The sequence below is a fragment of the Cheilinus undulatus genome, linkage group 14 (genome assembly GCF_018320785.1).
Source record: "Cheilinus undulatus linkage group 14, ASM1832078v1, whole genome shotgun sequence".
Lineage (NCBI taxonomy): Eukaryota > Metazoa > Chordata > Actinopteri > Labriformes > Labridae > Cheilinus > Cheilinus undulatus.
The window spans coordinates 18,887,567-18,906,574 of NC_054878.1; the positions used below are offsets into that span (position 1 = coordinate 18,887,567).

The 19,008-nt window shown below is 40.9% G+C and overlaps 1 protein-coding gene across 3 annotated transcripts in view; it reads left to right on the forward strand.

The window, feature by feature from the left end:
* LOC121521404 (bromo adjacent homology domain-containing 1 protein) overlaps positions 1 to 17,610 on the forward strand; it is a 70,446-nt gene extending 52,836 nt beyond the window's left edge. For all 3 annotated transcript variants that reach the window (XM_041805364.1, XM_041805365.1, XM_041805366.1), the window contains exons 2-7: positions 623 to 2,407; positions 4,872 to 5,224; positions 5,448 to 5,607; positions 5,747 to 5,826; positions 7,507 to 7,598; positions 10,080 to 17,610. In XM_041805364.1, the coding sequence (XP_041661298.1) occupies positions 643 to 2,407; positions 4,872 to 5,224; positions 5,448 to 5,607; positions 5,747 to 5,826; positions 7,507 to 7,598; positions 10,080 to 10,269 (2,640 nt within the window). In that variant the 5' untranslated portion in view covers positions 623 to 642 and the 3' untranslated portion in view covers positions 10,270 to 17,610. The remainder of the gene's footprint in view (positions 1 to 622; positions 2,408 to 4,871; positions 5,225 to 5,447; positions 5,608 to 5,746; positions 5,827 to 7,506; positions 7,599 to 10,079) is intronic.
* Positions 17,611 to 19,008: the final 1,398 nt, after the last annotated feature.

Here is a 19,008-nt window from a genome sequence, read left to right on the forward strand (position 1 = left end):
CTGCATAAAAAACACACAAACCCGACTCAGTGACAGGACCTCAAACAGTCTCACAAAAGCTGCAGCTCACCATACACACAGCTCAATTCATCCTGATCACTAAACCATTCAGATGAATGTAGTCGTAATTAGGCTGCTTTATGTGCAACATCAGATGGTGTTGTGTTTAACGCCAAACTGAAAGCTCATGTAAGATCGTCGATAACTCTCATTTGCTTCTATTCTGTTGCTTTCTTTGATTTTCATTGTGCTAGAGTGATTTCCACCAAAAAAAAAACAATAAAATATGTCTGATATTAAAAATAATGTTAATGGTTACTGATATAGCGCTCCAGGAATGTCTGCCCAGGAAATAAATCCTGTTCTGATCAGACGTCATTTCCAAAAATGTGTTTCCAGCATTTTTAGCATCTTCTGTGTAATTAAAAGAAGCAAAAGTTGATGAAAGAAAATGCTCAGTGAGTTTAGAGCTGAACAGAATCTCTTTGGAGGCAATTAAAATCTTTGTTTGTAACTAACTTGTCTGCTTCTACTGCTTGTTGTTCTATTGATAGTGAGCATTGTAAGCCTGTGGTGAAACTAGGACAAACTGTAGTTTTTACCACTTGTCTCTTATCTCTAGGCCCCGTGGAGAAGCATGTGATGACTCACGCAAGGCAGAAGGGTTCCCTCAGGCAGAGCGACAGCAGTGCTGAGTGGTGGGACAACTGCCCTCTGTGGCCACATGTTGGCGCTATGGGCGATGCCTGGCCTGAGCGCTCTCTGCGATTCGGGAGGACGAAGAAGATAAGTGAGATCATCAAACACAAGAAACATCCAGACAAGAAGATGAACGACAAGAGAGGGGTAACAGTGAAATCAGAACAGAACAGAAAACTGAACAAAAGGGGAGACAAGAAACGAGACAGAAAGCTGTATCCTCTGCGGGGGAGGGCTGGAGTTTCAGATGGGGAGGGCCTCAGTTGCCACGTTCTTCTTACCAGACTAGAAGAAAGTATCCGTCAACGAGGGAGTTCTGAAAAGAGGGAACTAAAGGATGCACGTCAGCGTGCGTCTCTTAAACTCAAGTCTAAAAACGGTAAAACACATGAAAGAAAAGAGGAAAGGTCATCATCTAAAACCAAATCAAAATCTAATGGCCCAAGGTATGGCGAGTCTCTTCATGTTCTGCAACCTCGCAAGCGCAGGCTGGCCTCCCTTAATGCTGAAGCAGTCAACAGTCTTCTGCTAGAAAGAGCGACTGACCTGCAGCCAGCAGCCAAACAGGCCAGGAGACAAGAAGAACCATCGAATGGAGGGATTTCTCTGGATGTAGATCAATCAAGGACTGTTATTGCTGGAAATATAAAGCCTTCAAGGGGAAACATCTGCAAACCCATCACATCTCACAAACTTGTACCGTGCCAAAGCTCCAAAAAGGTCAAGAAGGCCAAAGCCAAACCAGAAGAGATTTGGGGGATGAGTCAGGAGAGTCTGGATGCTCCTGCACCAAGAAGATTGGCAGGACTAAACGCTGCAGCACTTCTGAAGTTAACCAGCTCTTCTGCAACAAGTAAGCAGAGAGTAAAAGCTTCGCCCACTGCTACGATCACATCAGACAGCAAAGCCCCTGCTGTAGCCTCAACTCCTAAACAGCAGGCCAGAGTCAAACACAAGGAGCATTTGCAGAAGGAGAAGGGGAAGAAAGTCTCATCCCCACACAGTGGTTGCACATCCTGCAAGAACAAGGCAGACTTTGAGCCCAAAGTTGAGTGGGATACCGTCAACTGCTCCCATCGACTGACCAAACCAGGCTACCAGTCGCGCAGCATGCTAGCGTACCCGCTCAAACAAGTGAAGGAAGAGCAGATGGAGACCGAACTGAGCCCATACTACTGCTGTCCCCCTGAGGGCTCAGTGGAATACTGCCACCGCTTGGCCTTCTTCCTGGGCCAGCAGCCCTACGGAGAGTCCGAGGATCAGCCACTTAACTCAGCCATGACCCCTGTGAAGCGCGAGTGCCTCGTAACCTCCCCATCCCTCACGCATTCCCACCCACATACAGCTCTCACTCTCAGCCCCCACCCCTGCCTCTGCACCGCCGACCACTGCTTCTCCAGTTACTACGTCCACATCACCCACCCAACACACACTGGAACGACGTCAGCAAGCCTGGCCCCACGGCCTCTGGGCTTTGCCCCCTCCAGTCTCTGCCCTAACAGGATGACTGGCTCCAAGCTGCTGGATCCACGTGTTTCCCATGGCTCAGGGCTGCCCCACCCTGCCTACTGCAACTCAGTGGGTTCTCCTTGTTATGGTGATGCCTGCGGAATTAGTGGATACACCTACAGAGCAATGCCCCCGGTCACCAGCAGGGGGTGCTCCTTTAGCACAGGATGCACTGGATGCACACATACCATCAAAACAGGTGAGTGGACGGGGGAACAGTTAAAGGTACAATATACAACCTTTTAACCAGATTATGTTGCACTTCAGCACCAGTCCCACTAACCAAAACAACCTTCCTCAGCACATCCCTTCCACTCCCTTCCCCTGTGTTATATTTTCATGCAGCCATTTGTAGGGCTGATATCCATTCAGATTGAGATGTTTTTAGGAAAATAATTTCCCATACGCTTAAATGCAAATTTAAATAGTGACCAGCCAACTGCTCTAAAATCAAGTAAAAAGCCAGATTTTGTAAACCAACTTCATACTGCAGCGGTGCAAAATTAGTTCACAGAAAGTGGCCAACACTAGCAGTGCTAGCACTGTGGGCCTTCATTCCTCTTTTGGATATGCTCATTGTTCCACAACAAACAGCCTTCCTGAGGTGGCAGTAAGGCTGAGCAATTTGGAAAAATAATCTAATTGCAATATTTTTTACAAACGTTGCAACTGCGATTTAATATGCATTTTTTTAAGTTCCTCATTTCATGTCTTTTTCTAGAAACACGCAATTTATCATTGTTTTATAACCAACAAAACATTAGATAGGTTAAGATAGAGCTGAACATTTGTAAAAATATATCTAATTGTGATTATTTTGATATGAATTGTTGTATTGAAGGGAGTGATTATCTTTGTTATCCTCAATTTTATCAAGAAAAAAAATCTACAAAAATGAGGGAAGTAGGATTTTTATGCACGATACTCTAAGAAAGACCCCTGACTGTTTGCATGACGTGAAGAGCATAACATATCTGCTACAAAAAAAGTTAAAACTGGTATTTTAACACTCATTTCAGGTTTAAGAAATATTGCACCCTCTGTGATTTGAAAAATTGCTGTAGGCATTATTGCACTTTAATCTAAAAATTTAATTAATTGCCCAGCCCTAGTTGGCAGGGCTTTCACTTCCTCCCTTTGATGGCAGGGCTAATTGTTGAATAAGAAGGAGTCAACATGTTTGAAGCACTTTTGAGCCTCTGAATAAAACAAACAAGCTGAAGAAAGCATTGTTTTATCAGTGTGAACTGAGAGCTAAGAACAATAAACCCAAACAGAGATAATATAAGGCACGGACACGAGAGAGTACAACAAACAAACATTTTCGTGCAGGGAGGAGTTGGGGAAAAAAAACAAGCGTTCTGATGGTGAATAGTGACAGCAGTTTGTTTACAACAAAGATGTAAAAGAAAAAATTCTTCAAATTTTCTGTAGTTTTGACCGGTGGGATGCATCTGAATCGGGTCGCATGTTTTAGAGTCCATGTGAACAAATACGTTTAACTCTCGGATCAGAATAAATGTGTTAGTGGAAAAATGTTTATGTATCCGCAGTTATTGCTCAATGATTCAATAAATTTGATTTCAGGCCAATATTTTTTCAAATGTTGCATTTTACACTGGTGTCCAGCCAAAGCCTTGTATCTTCATTTTTCATGACTGTTATTTTTTTTTATAAATCAGTGCTATTGGTCACCATTTATGTCTTTTCGTGGGTTATTTTACATTTGAAACTAATAAAAAAGTGTTGAAAAGATGCAGAAAATGCAGATTCTGTATTATTTTTAAAAAAGAATTTAATTCCCTGAAAAGTGATGGATTTGTAGATGTAAGGTTTTGGCCAGACGCCAGCAAATGCTTGTTCAAAAATGCTAACCAGGGGCACAGATGTTATAGAGGTTAGATCTCACCCTGTGTATGTGGGTGGCCTTGGTTCAAGTCCAGCCTGTGGCTCCTCTCCTGCATGTCATTCCTCACTTTGTCTTTCCTATTTTCAACTCTTTCCTCTGTCCTATTCTATAGACAAAGGCACAAAAAGAGCAAAAATATATCTTCAAACAGTGCCATACCAGAAGTACAGCCTCCTAACACCTAGATAGTGGAGATCTGGAGCAGGGAGAGTACTTGACCCCAAATTAATTTTCAAGCTCCTTTGATGATTTAATCTCACAACATGTTTGTAAATTAGATCAAAGAAACCTTTATCTCAATTTCACACTTTGATCCAGTTATTACTAACAGAACGTGAGTCCTTTGTTGTTAAAACTATGCCTAGAGCCAGGTGTGTGGCCCAACTATTGTGAACATTTCTTTGCCCTTTATGTTGGTGTGAGTTTTGAAAGTGTCCGTAGCTTCAGGCGCTGACTTTGATGCACTTTTTAAATAAGTTTGCATGTAGAATTTTCTGGAACAATTGTGTTGTATATAATTGAATAAATATAAAAGATAAAGAAGCAGGTTTCTTTATGGAGTTGAAACAATCAATTTCCTGCTACATGTTTTTGCTGAACAGCAGTAGCTTACCTTTCTAAAGTTAGCGAACATCAGCCCTCTCGAGCTACTGGTTTTAAATTTGTTTCGGTATTCGTCTGTAAAGAGCTTCAGGTTAAAGATGTGTCCCACTTTAATCTCTTAAAGTCTAACTCTGACTCTCTACTCCTCCAGAGGGATACTCCTCCCCTCAGGGTGAACACAGCCCCTCTCTCCTGGTGTCCCCCTCTATGCCCATGTCCAACTGCCCCCTATCCACCGTGCCCACCTCCACACAGACCAAACCACATCTGCTGACCCCCCTGTCTGGACGGGACCAGCCCCCGGCCCGGTTAAAGCTGGCCAGGGAATGTCCTCAGAGCACCAAACCCTCAAATGGCTCCCTTTCCATCGGCCGCACTCGGCAGAAACAGCCGTCGCCCCCGCTGAGCCTCAGCAGCACCAAACAAAAGAAGGTCAGCCGCAGACGCGCCACCAATGGCTGGCGGCCTGTCGGCGTACCATCAGAGAGGGAGGTCTTTATTGCGGTAGGTTATTTGAGTGCGTCTCTGAGTGGTGAAGATTAGCAAAAGAAATATACTTCCTCTTGTATTTCTCCACAGCTGCGTGGCAGAAAAAAAAACAAACACATCAGCGTTTGGAGGAAAACATAATTGTGTTTTGACCACGCAGCTTCATGTGACAGATTCCTTTTTGTCTTTATAATGAGAATTATATCTGTCCTTGTCCATGCATATGTGTATTTGTCAGGGAGAGGATGAGACGGCCCTGCGGCAGTGTTATGAAGGAGTGGAGAGGGATGGTGAAGTGATTCGTGTCAGAGACACTGTGCTGCTGCGATCGGGCCCCAGGAAGAAATCCCTCCCATATGTTGCCAAGATATCAGCGCTGTGGGAGGACCCCAAAACAGGTGAAGGAGAGGGGGAGGGGGAGAGATGGAGAAATATGGAGGTTTAACTGCATGAATAGATGAGTAAAAGGACACACAAAAAATATTATTTACCTGAACCTGTGTCTGTGTGTATCTGTGGTTCTGTTTGCCTCCTCAGGAGAGCTGATGATGAGTCTTTTCTGGTACTACCGACCCGAGCACACACAGGGAGGCCGAGATCCCAGCGCACACTGTGAGGTGAGGCTCACATTTAATCTTGCATGCTGGTTTGAAGAGTCTGCATTCGAATATGTCTTAAATAAATAAATGTGTGATTTGAATATGTGAACCTTCAATGAAAAGAGACATGGCTTGTATTATTTTTTTGGGATAAAAAGTTTGTGAACTTATTCTCCATTCAGAATTTGTAGGCTGAATGATTAAGACTTTTACATTCACATAGTTCCTTATAAAATAAGGAAAGTATAAAAAGTATTGTGATTTACTCAGACAAACACAGGAGCTTTAAGTGAAACTCTTAGAATGTGTTTTGAGACTTTAGCCATCACTCTTTGATTCTGCTGAGTGCTCTGTTAGGCCTGTTGCACACTAAAATATTTTTAAAGCTCTTTAAGGGGACATATTTTACCCTTTTAAGACAAGTTTATATTGGTCTCAGAGGTCCCCAAAACATGCCTGTGAAGTCTGTTGCTGAAAAAACACTCCAGTATAAGATTTTTGTATGTCTAAAAACTCCTCTGTTTGAGCCCTTCTCAGAGCGAGCTGTTTCTGAGTCTGTGTCTTTAAATGTCACTGAGCTGTCTGACTCCGCCCCTTTCAGGAAATGGATGTGGCTTTCCTGATCTTCCTCTTAGCTGGCAGCTGAGAGGAAGATCAGGAGAGGAGAAAGAAACTTTCTTTCAAGCGGGGAGGGCCAACTGAACCTGGGGGCGGTATTAATCATAATATGCCCCCTTTAACTGACCTTGGCTAGCTGTTAGCTACCTGATAGATCCACTGCAGTAGCAATTTTGCTCTCATTTCTCTCCTTGTCAGTTTTATTGTGGTATGTTCAGTCAGCTTGCTTCCTTATTGGCTACCATTCATGCAAAAACCCATCTTGTGTTTGGCTGTTCCTTCCACACAACAAAATCTCTGGTCTTAATATTGAACATATTTAATATTAACAATTTCAAATCCACCAATACCTTGTGAGCAGACTGGAGATGGTTAAATCAGTCTTCACACACTGCACACCACATAAAAATCTATCTAGATCATCTTTAGAAGCATCAGATAACCGTGCTTTTGTAAGGGGGCAATCTAGCTGTAGTGTGTACCCTCGGAAGCCATTTTTATAAAACAATGCTTATTTGTTCCTTCACATAATATGCGATACTGTGGGGTAATATGTTTGGATTTAGGAGGAAAGTATTATCATTTGCATCACATCCGGATGATCAGTTATCTCCTCATTTGAGTAAGTAATAATGCATAACAATGTGATTTCCATTAGACATTAATGTGAAAGGAGGAGGTGAACAAACTGTCATCCTGTGCACACTCACTGACACCGTCACTGCTGCTGTTAGAGACATCATTATCTTCCTCCCAGCAGCCCTCAAAATGTTGATAGCCGGTTAGCTCTTCAGTGAAACCACAACGCCAGGGTGATGATATCTGTGCACCTCAGTCTGAACAAACAAAGAGGAAAAAGACAAGAGAAAGTGAAAACGCTGAAACAGTCCTCGTGTTCCTGTTTACAATAGATGTCCTCAGAGTGTGGTAAAAGTAGAAACCAGGAGAGGCCCAATCACATTGCACATAAACAATTAGCTGCGCTGGTGGGTGAAAAGTGTCATCATTTCTTCTGCTTTCAGCAGACATAATAAGAGGCACTTGTGGTGATGTGACATTGTACACCCACTGTGGTTTCAGAATGAGATTTTCGCCTCTCGGCATCAGGATGAAAATAGTGTGGCCTGCATAGAAGACAGATGCTACGTTCTCCCACTAGCCCAGTACTGTAGGTGAGTACCCACACATGCACACACACCCACACTGACACAGAGGAATACCCCTGCATGCATGAGTTGTTAGCAGAAAGCTAAAAGGTTCTGTGTCAATCCTTTTAATTAACACCTCAGCTTCTGCAGGCCTCCTGATCGCACATCTGACACTGCAACTGATAATGAATTCACGGGAACACTTCAGCATGAAGATCTGCTTAACATCATTGCAGACATGTCATCTTACTCTAGTTTCTCTTTAATTTCAAAATACACTGTTAAAACTACTCATTTTGTTCATCATAATGTGATTATTTTACAGTTATGCCTTTTATTGATTGGCTGCTTTCAGTGACCAACTTTATCTCAGTGATAGAGGTGGTTGTTTCTCCATCAGAAGGCTGGAAATTTAATCCCCATCTCCTGTGGTCCACATGCTAAACTGTCCTGGGACTAAAACACAGGACTCAAATAGTCTTCTGGTAGCATAAGGAGTTGTATGAGTGTTATTACTTCATACTGACTGCCGCTTTACATGCCATCCTCTGCCATTAATGTATGAATGGGTGAACGTGATGTGTAGTGTTGATTCACTTTGAGTGCAAGGAAGACAAAGAGCCTCCATCCACTAATGTTGTTTTATGCACTGCTAGAACCCTGTTTTTGAAGATGAGTTGTATAAGGTACTTGGTAATAGTGGTGGCATTAGGTGCTGTGAGGCAATTTCAGTGAGCTAGGCTATACAGGGTACATTTGCTCTACGTAATTTAGTGAGTATAAGGTAAAAATGGGCTGAAAAACATTTTTGAAGCGTTTTATTTTCACTTAGTAAGCCTCTGTGTTTTGCACTGTTCTTCAATGCAAGCTTCGACTACAAACTAAATAAAACAAGACCAGCCCACTTTAGTTCACACCTTTTTCTAAGTATTTTTATTTTTGGATTAAGTATATTCATTCAAATAGGGTTCAGTTATTAATCATTTTTACAAAAAGCATTAAAGGTTACTTTCAGGTATAGATATTCTGGAGCCAATTTCATCATGTGCAATTGTTCACACACTGTAGGACTGAGCTCTGACAGCTACAATTACACTGAGCTCTGTACTGGGGCGTGGTAATGCTACTGATAAAAAAAAATTAAGTTTAAAAACTGCAAGAATTATTTTTTCAATTTAATTAAAGCCTGTTTCCTCAAAAAATGAAAAAATGCATTTTATAGTTTGACTATTTCATTATTATGACCTTTGACCTGCCACGCATTCATTTTTATGGACAGGTTTTTGGTTGTACAAGTCTTTTGGGCTCTTTGTATTTAGAACAAGTCTATGTCTGTACTCTTTACTGTGAGCTTGTAATAACCAAATAAGTTTCCATATTTGGCCACGTAAGCTTTTAAAGCTTCCCAGGTTTAATCTAACTTCTTGCTTACTTGGCTCTAGTGATTATCCATCTTTTTCTCTTGATTCTCACCTTGACTGTCTTGGGACATGCAGAACCAATGTAATAGTAGTGTTTCCAGTCAGACAGACATGGACGAAGTAGAGAGAGAGAGAGTTTTGTGAGGAGAAATGCTTCTGGAACAATGAGCAGTCCTGAAAAATGCCTGGCCCACCAGGAATCCTCCTGGTTCTCCAGATCAGCCCCTTTTGGACAGAGTGGAAGAGTATGTAGCTAGTAGCTAAAGTTTGCAGTTGTAAAAAAGTACCAAACACAGAGGCTTTCTGAATGAAAAAACACACTTGTTCAATAAAGCATACATTTTAGCTAGCAATGTGGGGTTTTCCAGCATTTCCTTAAACTCGCTAGTTTACGCTGAGAAACTGTACCCATCTGTATGCTTCCCCAAGCGTGTCGTGCTTAAAGGGGCAACGCTCACTGAAATAATTGGAGGCCAATGTCACTACAATCACCAAGAACCTTTTACAACCCAACTTCAAAAATACTGAAATATCCCTTGTAAGGTTAATACAGTAAGGTTAGTAGGGTTAGTAAAGTTAGGTTAGGTTAGGTTAGGTAAGTAAGGTTAGGTAAGGTCTAACAGTAAGGTTAGTAAGGTGTGTAATGTTAGTACAGTCAGATACTAGATCGCAACGGTCACTTCTGATAATAAATGTAGCAGCCAGTGGAATGAAAAAACATGTATCTGCTATTTGGTCCCTTCTGTTGTGCTGCAGAAACATGCAAGATGCAAAAATCCAAGATGGCAGAGTCCATGGAGGATATCCTCCCTATACATGAATAAAAGCCTTCTTCTAAGTTAATAAAAATAAAGCAATTTTAATATATTTAGGTAATTTACACTTGTTTTGTTAGGCCTAATTATAGATATTGTGTTTCAGTCTGAGTCTGTGCTTCTAAATGCTACAAGCTTAAAAATTACACACTGCACCTTTAACGGCTGATGGGTGCATTTGCTACCTGTTTGATTTCTCTGCCTCTAGACCCAGAATAAAGGAATCACAATGTACCCCCCCCCCCCCCCCCCCATGTATTTCTGTATAGATATTGTGCCTTGGTGAAGCGCCGTGCTGAAGGCGCCCCACCCGGCAGCACCAGTGTGGTGCCCTGCCGGCCCGACTTCGCCCCTCCCTCCCACCGCTGTGTGCCCACTGACGTTGACCCCGAGCTGGTGTATCTCTGCCGGCACGTCTACGACTTCCGCTATGGACGCATCCTGAAGAACCCGCAGTAGAGGAGGGCAGAAGCGGGGACGTATCCTTGAATTAATCGTCATGTAACTCCACATCGGGGTGTTGCTGAAGGACTGAAAGCCCCAGTCTTCAGAGGGGAGGGGGATGGAAGCGGTTTCTGAGGGTTTTCAATGAAGCAAAATGTGTTTGTGACATATAATGAAGCACAGATCCCTTTAGTTGAGTACAGAGGGCGCTACAACATGGGGCAAAGCAACAACTTTTCCTGGTTTGGAGGAGTGAGGAAGACAGAATTCATTCATCATCTTCCTCAACAACGCTCCACTTTTCTCCTCTTTGCCTGCCAGGAACGCCGAACACCAGACTGAACCGGGCGACTGTCAGGACTACATTTCCCCTGAAGCATCTCAGCACAACAATCATGTTTGTTCCATTTGTAAGCTGAGGCTCAGGAAGGGTCGGACGCTGAGGTGCTTCGGGGGGAACACAGGCCTGCACTGTCAGCTCCATGTTAACGCTGCTCAAGCCAAAGGAGCAGCTAATGGAGAGCGGCGTCTGATTTCTCCTGGTTTGTCTCACTCCTGTGTGCGTGTTTGTGTGTGAGTGAGTGTTGTCAGTGTGGATAAAAGGATAAATGCGGGGATGTGTGATGGTTTTTTAGGAGGCTTTCAGGCAATCAAACCAAACAAGCAGCTTTAGAGGAAGCGGAGCTCTCGTCTCTGTGTGCCACAGCGTGCTGACAGAAACATTTTCATCTCACGTGATGCTAAAACACTGAACTTGAAGGGGGTTTTGATCTTTGCTTAACTCAACTCTAGAGCAGAGCAGGGAATTCATCAGTGAAATGTACTCCTGGGGATATCCAAATTGAAACATTAACAATAGATCCTTTTCCCACTTGGGATTTTAAAGGGATGCAACGGCCCTGTGAAGATGTTGCAAAACAATAGCCATCGCTCAGTTTTATTTGCAAATTTCCTTTTTTCTTTCACTTATTCCCTTTGACTTGCCTTATGATTGCAGGTAGAGCTTTAGGCAGCTAATGTAATCACATAGAGCAGAAAAAGAACAGAACAGGTGTACTGTAGTTCTAACAAAAAGTTTTGTGTTGCTAATCAACTGACGTAAAGCTCTGACATTATCACTAGAACACACAAGTTTGGGGCTGCAACCAATGATTATCTTAATTTCTCTCTACAAAATGTCAAAAATTATTAAAATTATTTACACAGTCCAAGCTTACCTTTAATTCTTTTACAAAAGTAGCTAAATTTTAATTTTGAAAACAAAAAAACAGGAGATTTTTGGAATCTTACCTGTGCAAAAATGATCATCCATTGTGCAAATCAATTTCCTGGGTTTTGAGAAACAGTTGAGAAATTACTTTAACATTTGTTGCTTAAGATGCACTTGAAAATCTGTTGTATTTGAACATTTTTTGCCAGTCACTGTGTAGTGCAAACCTGTGCTTCAATGTGCAGAACATTCAAATATAGAAAGCAATGTAGACCACTTTTTAACAGCTTTTCTCCTGCATTAGATCATAATCCTACATTCAAAGTAAATGATGGTATAATTTGGGGTAAATACAGCTTGTGCAGTGCTAGTTTGATTGAAAAGGCTCACAAATTAAGAACAAGTGACCAGTGTATGAGCTGCATAACTCTGATCCTCATATTCCACAGACTCTGTCTGCATAGCCATCAGCATGCAAAGCGCACTCCAAAGGACATGGCCTTCTTTCTAGTCAGTATTTGCAGTTCCACAGCACACACTCTGGTCCATCTCCAACATGTGCCAGAAGCACTGCTTAACTCTGCTCCACAAGAGACACTCGCCAGATCTATTCTCAGTAAAGGCTGTTGCTAAAAACTTGTCAATCTGCTAGAGAAGAGCAGCTCAAAAAAGAACTAGAACACAATTTCATAGCGCAACACACTGAATGCACCACTGGAAGTAAATTTCATCACTATATCAATATTTGGTTGCACATGCCATAATTCAGTCAAAGGTTCAAAGAAGTAAGAAAACATTATGGACTAGAAACGTTTATTTTCAACCCACATACTCAGCTCGCACAAATGCATGTTCATCACAAATGTGGCACCATTTAAAGGGAAATGAACAGGCTTTCCAATGGTATAAGACTTATCACCAAGAAGCACTGATACAACAAAGAAATAATCTACCGAGCACAGATTTCCTCGATTTCTGTGCTACGTTTATTTGAGAGCTGTCTGTAACACCATTCATCCTTTGCTGAAAAGAAATGTGGGCATAGATTAAGAGTATACCTACTTCTACAGGCAGCACTACACCACTGAGTAATCACTCATGGTAGACACATAAAAATCATGGAATCATGCGTGCCACTCTCATGGTGGACTGTTGTGATTGCGCAATTGCTGTATGAACTCAGTTCTTTTGTGATCTCTTGTCTCCAGCTGCCCAGAGCTGTGCTGAACTCTACCTAGCTTCAGATACATATGCATATGGCAAGGGTGCACACCTTTATTTAGAGAAAAAAACAGAGTGCTGCAGACACAGTGTATGGAATGAAACAAATTGATCACCTGCTGTGGATCCATGCTTTGCAACTATTGACATTACCACAGGCTGAGAGCTCAGCTAGCATGGCTGCAGAGTACACTGGGAAAAAAACAGCTCAAAAGAGCTATTAAGCTGAATTCTCTTAAAGTAACAGAAATTATTACACAGGAAAACATTTTAAGAAATCCCTCTCTAAACCCCCCCTAAAACAGACCACATCTTAAATACCAGTGCCACTTATAGACTTTAGGGTAGTTGCAGTTTCATTCTTCTGCAGCTTCCAGTTAGTGATCTGCTTAGCCTCACCTCCTCACTGTACCCCTGAAACATTGCGATGTAAATGTCTTTCCTACAACTTCTGTCTCTACTTATTCTCATATTTTCCCCCTTCCTCCCCCTGCTCCATCTCTCCCCCTGAAGATAAACCAAAGGATGTCACACACGCCTACTCCCTCAGACTTCTCCTCGTCAGCACTTCTTCTCTTGTTCCCTTTATTAAATTGCACTAATCCATTCCTTAATTACAACAAACTCTTTTCTTTTTTGTTAAAGCTACTTCTGTCGTACTGGGGGAACATAGTGTGTGTCTTTTAAGTGTGTGTGTGAGTGTATGTGTTTGGTAGAGAAGGATATGATAAGGATGTCAAGGCTGCTTTCGTCAGTGCAAACTGTACATTTCTATTCCTTTAGGAGGGGTTGGTTCATTATGTGGACTGATGCACAACCTGTTGAATATATACAGTATATATATAATGCAAGAGTCATTCCATTTGATTTCTAAATCAGCTGACATATAAAAATACGGTATATATATATGTATGTATCCACACTGTTAATGTGATTAGAGCTGAAAAAAGGCCTCTGACGTAGCACCGTGTTAGACGTGTATTTGATTGAAGGTGGGTTTCGGGGATGTTTCGTATGCTACTGAGTTGTGGTGGAATTCAAACCAAACTCATTCATTGCCTTTTAACCTGCAAAGTGTTGTACTGTCACTTACAAAAACGAGTCGTGTCGGAGTCTGTGTACCTTTTTAAAGCATAAAGAGTACCCGATTGCTTTCCTACGCAGCCAAACGCCCCGTTCTTCAAAATAAGATCAAAATGTTTCAACACTCTAAAGCCATCTTTGACTTTTTCTCTATTTGGGCCGCCTTTAACCCAAAACAAAATCAAACCCTGATATATTTGGGTGTTTTTATTGCTATCAGCGCCCAGATTCTTAAAAAGAGGTAATATACATATATATATTCTCCTACTTTACAACTTCTCCTTATTAAGAATATTTTATTATGTCGATTTCCTAAGATGGCATATGCAATATATTTTTAGACTTACTATTTTTGGAAAATGAACCAAGAAAAAGAATATGCATTATTTTTATTTGATTTCAAATTAGTTTTAAATCATCACAGCGATAATTGAGATTTGACCAAATGGCAGAAAGAGGAAAATGAAGGGATTTAAAGCCGTCAAACGACCTGTAAGGTTTGTAGAAGAACAGGCGGTAAGAGAGCGAGAGAGAGTCCCTTTCAGGTGATTTCTAATGAAGTGTACATATCTGAAGCCAGGAAGCACCGGGCACTCTTTAAACAAGCAGATAGCCAATGCACAGTGTATTAGTATTTTTGCAAGATCTGTTATAATTATATTTAAAGTAAGAAAAAAACAACTATTTAAATGGAGTAAACAATAGGCTATATTAAGATTTCAATTTAACTTATTTGGAAATACTGTGTCTAATTGATGAACTATATCCTGTTTGTTTGTTCTCCAGGATAGAAATGATTTCTGTTTGTTTGTAATTTATACCTTTAGAAATGAAATGATCGAGTGACAGTTGAGGTGTAAATGTTGTTTAGTTTGCTTTTTTCAGTTGTCAGGGGGTGGAGAGGAGACCAAAGCACACCCTGACATCTGGGGGGAGCAGAAGTCGCCTCTGATCACAGACTAATGTTGATATTAAATCTGACCTGTGTGAGGAGACGACTTCTAGCCCTTGTGTCTAACCTGACTGACCTTAAGTGTAACGTTTGGGAGAATGCTGCGGCAACTTGGTCACCTGAGCTTTTATCGATTCATCTGATCAGAGGAGAGAACACCTGAGACAGGACAGGACGTCCTCTGGGCTCCAGGTAGAGGGTCCCCTCAGGCTGATCCCAGACCAGTATAACCTCCTCTAAATTTAGCACAATAGTACTGAGGGTTTCCAATGAGTATCAAGAATAGGAGACTGTATGAAAGGGGCTAACAAGGGGGCCTAATGAGATCATTTTCCCCCCTTTTAAAGGGAGCCCTACATATTTAAACATACTGACCTTATTAGAGTAACATTAATGTCTTCAATATGTTTGTTGTACAAAGCAACTTACAAGGTTTCTACATTTTTGAGTAGATTTAGAAAATAAATACACATGTATTTTGCCATTTTGTACAATGCATGATGCCATCTGGCAGACAACTTTAGGATTTTACCAGGATCTACATCTCAGTAACCGCTTCCTTATTGTCCTTTAGAGGGGGAAAATGTACACAACTATTGTACTTAAGTAAAAGTACAGTTACTCTGGTTAAAATTTACTTCAGTACAAGTAAAATTACTGGTCTATAGTTCTACTCAAGTAAAAATAAAAAGTAGTTAATTTAATTTTTGGTAGGAACAACATGAGAATAGATCTTCATCCAGGTTGTTCAGGTAACATCACACCTCTATAATAAAGTAAAATATACAGCAAAATTCACAGTGTTTATTAAAGTAATAAAGAGTTAAATTTAACTCTTCAAAGGTGGCTATGTTTGTCCACAGTATGTATAGTGCCGTTAAAAAGTATTTGCCCCCTTTCTGATTCCTGATTTTTTTGCATATTTATCACACTTTAATGTTCAGGATCATCAAACCAGTTTTAATATCTCACGAAGGCATACCAAGTAAATACAAAATACAGTTTCTAAATGATAATTTAATTTATTATGGGGAAAAAAATCCAAACCTATCTGACCCTATGTGAAAAAGTAATGGCCCTCCCTTGTTAAATCATGAATTAACTGTGATTAACCACAGTTCTTGGAAAGCTGAGCTCAATTCTCTGGCCACACCCAGGTCTGATTACTGCCAGATTTGTTGAGTCAAGAAATCACTTAAATAGAACCTGTAGGACAAAGTAAAGTAGTAGTGAAGTATAGTTAAATTACACTTTTAAAGTGTTAATTATTAGGAAGGAATGGTGACTCAGTGGATAGCTTCAGTCAGTGTGCAAATGTGTCAAACAACAGAAAAAACAATCCACTAGAAACATCAGCAAGACCTAATAAAAGTACAAAACTGTGGCGCTCAAGTAAAAGTACAGTTACTCTGGTTAAGACTTACTTTAGTAAGTAAAATTACTAATTTCAAAATTTACTCCAAAAAGTACAACTACCCCCCAAAAAACCCTCAATTACAGTAATTTGAGTAAATGTAATTAGTTACATTCCACCTGTTCTGTCTTCCTCACTAAAACTGCACTGCACAGGTTTAAAAATAAAAGGTTTAAGGATGACACTCTATAGGAAGATTGCCATATGGCTGCATTGTTTATCTTATGGAGTGCCATTCCTTTAAACCCTTTTAATAAGTGCAGTTTTAGCATTTAGGGAGAAGTTACTACAATCCAGATTGAAGTGAGAACACTCCATAAGATGTGGGAAGAACAATGCAGCCAGATGCAATCACGACCCAGAGTACATTGCACAAAAATGACAGCCTACATGCAAATCTGTTTTCTAAATTTACTCTAAGGTTTAGAAACCTTGTGTGTTCCTTCATATGACATATAAATTAAAGACGGTAATATTAATTTGATAAGTCAACACATCTTGAAATGCAAGGATCCTCTTAAGATATTGATGGGGACACCTGTAAACAGACAGTGTTGGGAGGAGGGAGGGGGATGGACATGCATGAAAGGGCCAAGGCCACAAGAAAAACCTGCAACCTGTGTGTCATGGATGTAGCCCTTACCTGGCTCTCTATTTTGGCCAAACCAATGCCCATGCATGGAGAAAATTTGTGGGATGAGTTGTTTTTCTTTGCTTTGCTTAAGGGAGGGAAGTGTATGTATTTTATTTTATATTAGCAAAGAATGCTGTTTAAGACTTTATCTAATCTGTACAGAGCTCCAAAGGGAGAGAACATGGGCAGAAAATATATGATTTAGTCCCCCTTGCCACCACAGTAACTTTCATACAGTCTCTTTTTAAAGTGATTATAACTTTCATGTTTGCTGATGGGTTAAAGAAAGTCCGATGTATAAATTAGTGGGTCATAATAAAGATTAGTTGAGCAGCTTCTCAGCTGCCCTCTGTTGCCTTTCTCCCAGATGTGCATTGACGATGTTTGCCCCCTAGAGGGCAGAAATCCTATGTGCAGAACAGCCTCATGGCCACATCCTTAACATCTTCCTCTCCTTGTCCTCTGTCCTTGCATCCTTGTCTTTTAACCACTGATGCAGGATTCCCTTAGAAAAGAGAGGAGGAGGAGGGAGAAAAGAAAGATGAATAAGGCAGTGCCCATGGGTCCTCATAGCTGCTGGCCCGCCCTGCAACAAAAAGCATGAACTAGATTGTATGTTTTAATTTATGTGACTTAATTTCCCAGCAGCCTTGCATGGACACAGTTGCATCCTTTTGTTACCATGACAACGAGGCAGGGCCAGCAGTCTGGAGAGGGTTAGGTTTTGTGTACGTAGGGGTCAAACACAGAGTGACCTTCACTGATGCCACACAAACTCATGAAATTCTGCTTTTTATGTGGTCTGTATTGATGCTTATTGTTGACATATATATTTTATATATTTGGAGGGGGTGGGGGGAGGGGTATTCAGTGAAAAGTCTAGATATTTTTGGAGTAGAGAAGCAACATGTGTATCAGATTATTGTCACTTTGTCATGCTCTCTGAAAATCTGTTGGATTTTTTGGAAGAATTATATAACATCCCTACTGATTTAATGTTCCATTGAAAGACTATTTATAAATTTTAAGTCCTTTGTGAATTTTCTGTGTCTTTCTCTTTATTAATTTTTTATATCTGTGATACACATATTAAAAACCTTCTACTGCAGACTTTATTAGAGGATATATGATGTGTGGCAGAAGAACGCTGGTTCATTAAAGCTGATGAATAGACAGTTCCTCATTCAGGCCGCTGTGATGCCATACAGTCTCCACAGGAGGGCAGCACTGAGACTACACACTGACAGGTCAGGGTCAAACCTCCAGCCGTGTCATTTTGGACATAATGGCATACCATGCATTTTACCCGTTAAATTAAATACAGCAGGAGCCAGGTTTCAGCCTTCTCCTGTTCCTCTCCCATGTCTCCTCTATCCACACGTCTCCTGTCAGCAGACAGGACAGCAGACTCATTATCTGTCCTTGGCCTTTATCCCTGTTCAGACCTCAGGGCATTAGGAATATCCAGCTCACACTTTCACACCCACACACACGCTCTCCACAGGGCCTGAGTGTCTGTTTCACTGGGACACCAGCAGCCAAGGCAGATGATTAGAGTCTCATAATAATGTAACCAGTCGCACCCTTTGACCTGTCCTGCTTCAGTCTGCTGTGAGATTATTGGACGTGGTGTAAACAAGACTCTCAGCAGGCTGAAACAAAGGGTCGGTATAGATGAGTTTTATCTTTCAAGGTCTTCAGATGCTTTTCTTCACGTGATGATCTAACAACAAATTTGAGAAAACATAAAATAAAAGATGTTCGGTTCTTAAATTTTGATTTTAGTCAAAAAACAACATCACGACTAGGTTAAAGTTGTCCCAGTATTTTTGGATTAGTGGGATAGGTTGAAGTAATAGGGATACATGGCTATATTAAAGGGATATTTAGGTATTTTTTAAGTTTGTTCGTATAAGGCATTTAATAACAGTAATTGCAACCCCAATTTCAAAAAAGTTGGGACACTTAAGTGTAAATAAAAACAAAATAAATTATCTGTAAATCTAATAAAGCCATATTTTATTCACAATAAAACATAACATATAACAGATGTTGAAACTGAGACATTTTACCATTTCATGAAAAATATTTGCTCATTTGGAATTTGATGGTAGCGACACGTCTCAAAAAAGAAGGGACGGGACAACAAAAAGCTGGGAAAGTAAGTGATACTAATGAAAAACAGCTAACTAGGTTAATTGTCAACAGGTCAGTTACATGGCAAGGTACAAAAGGAGCAT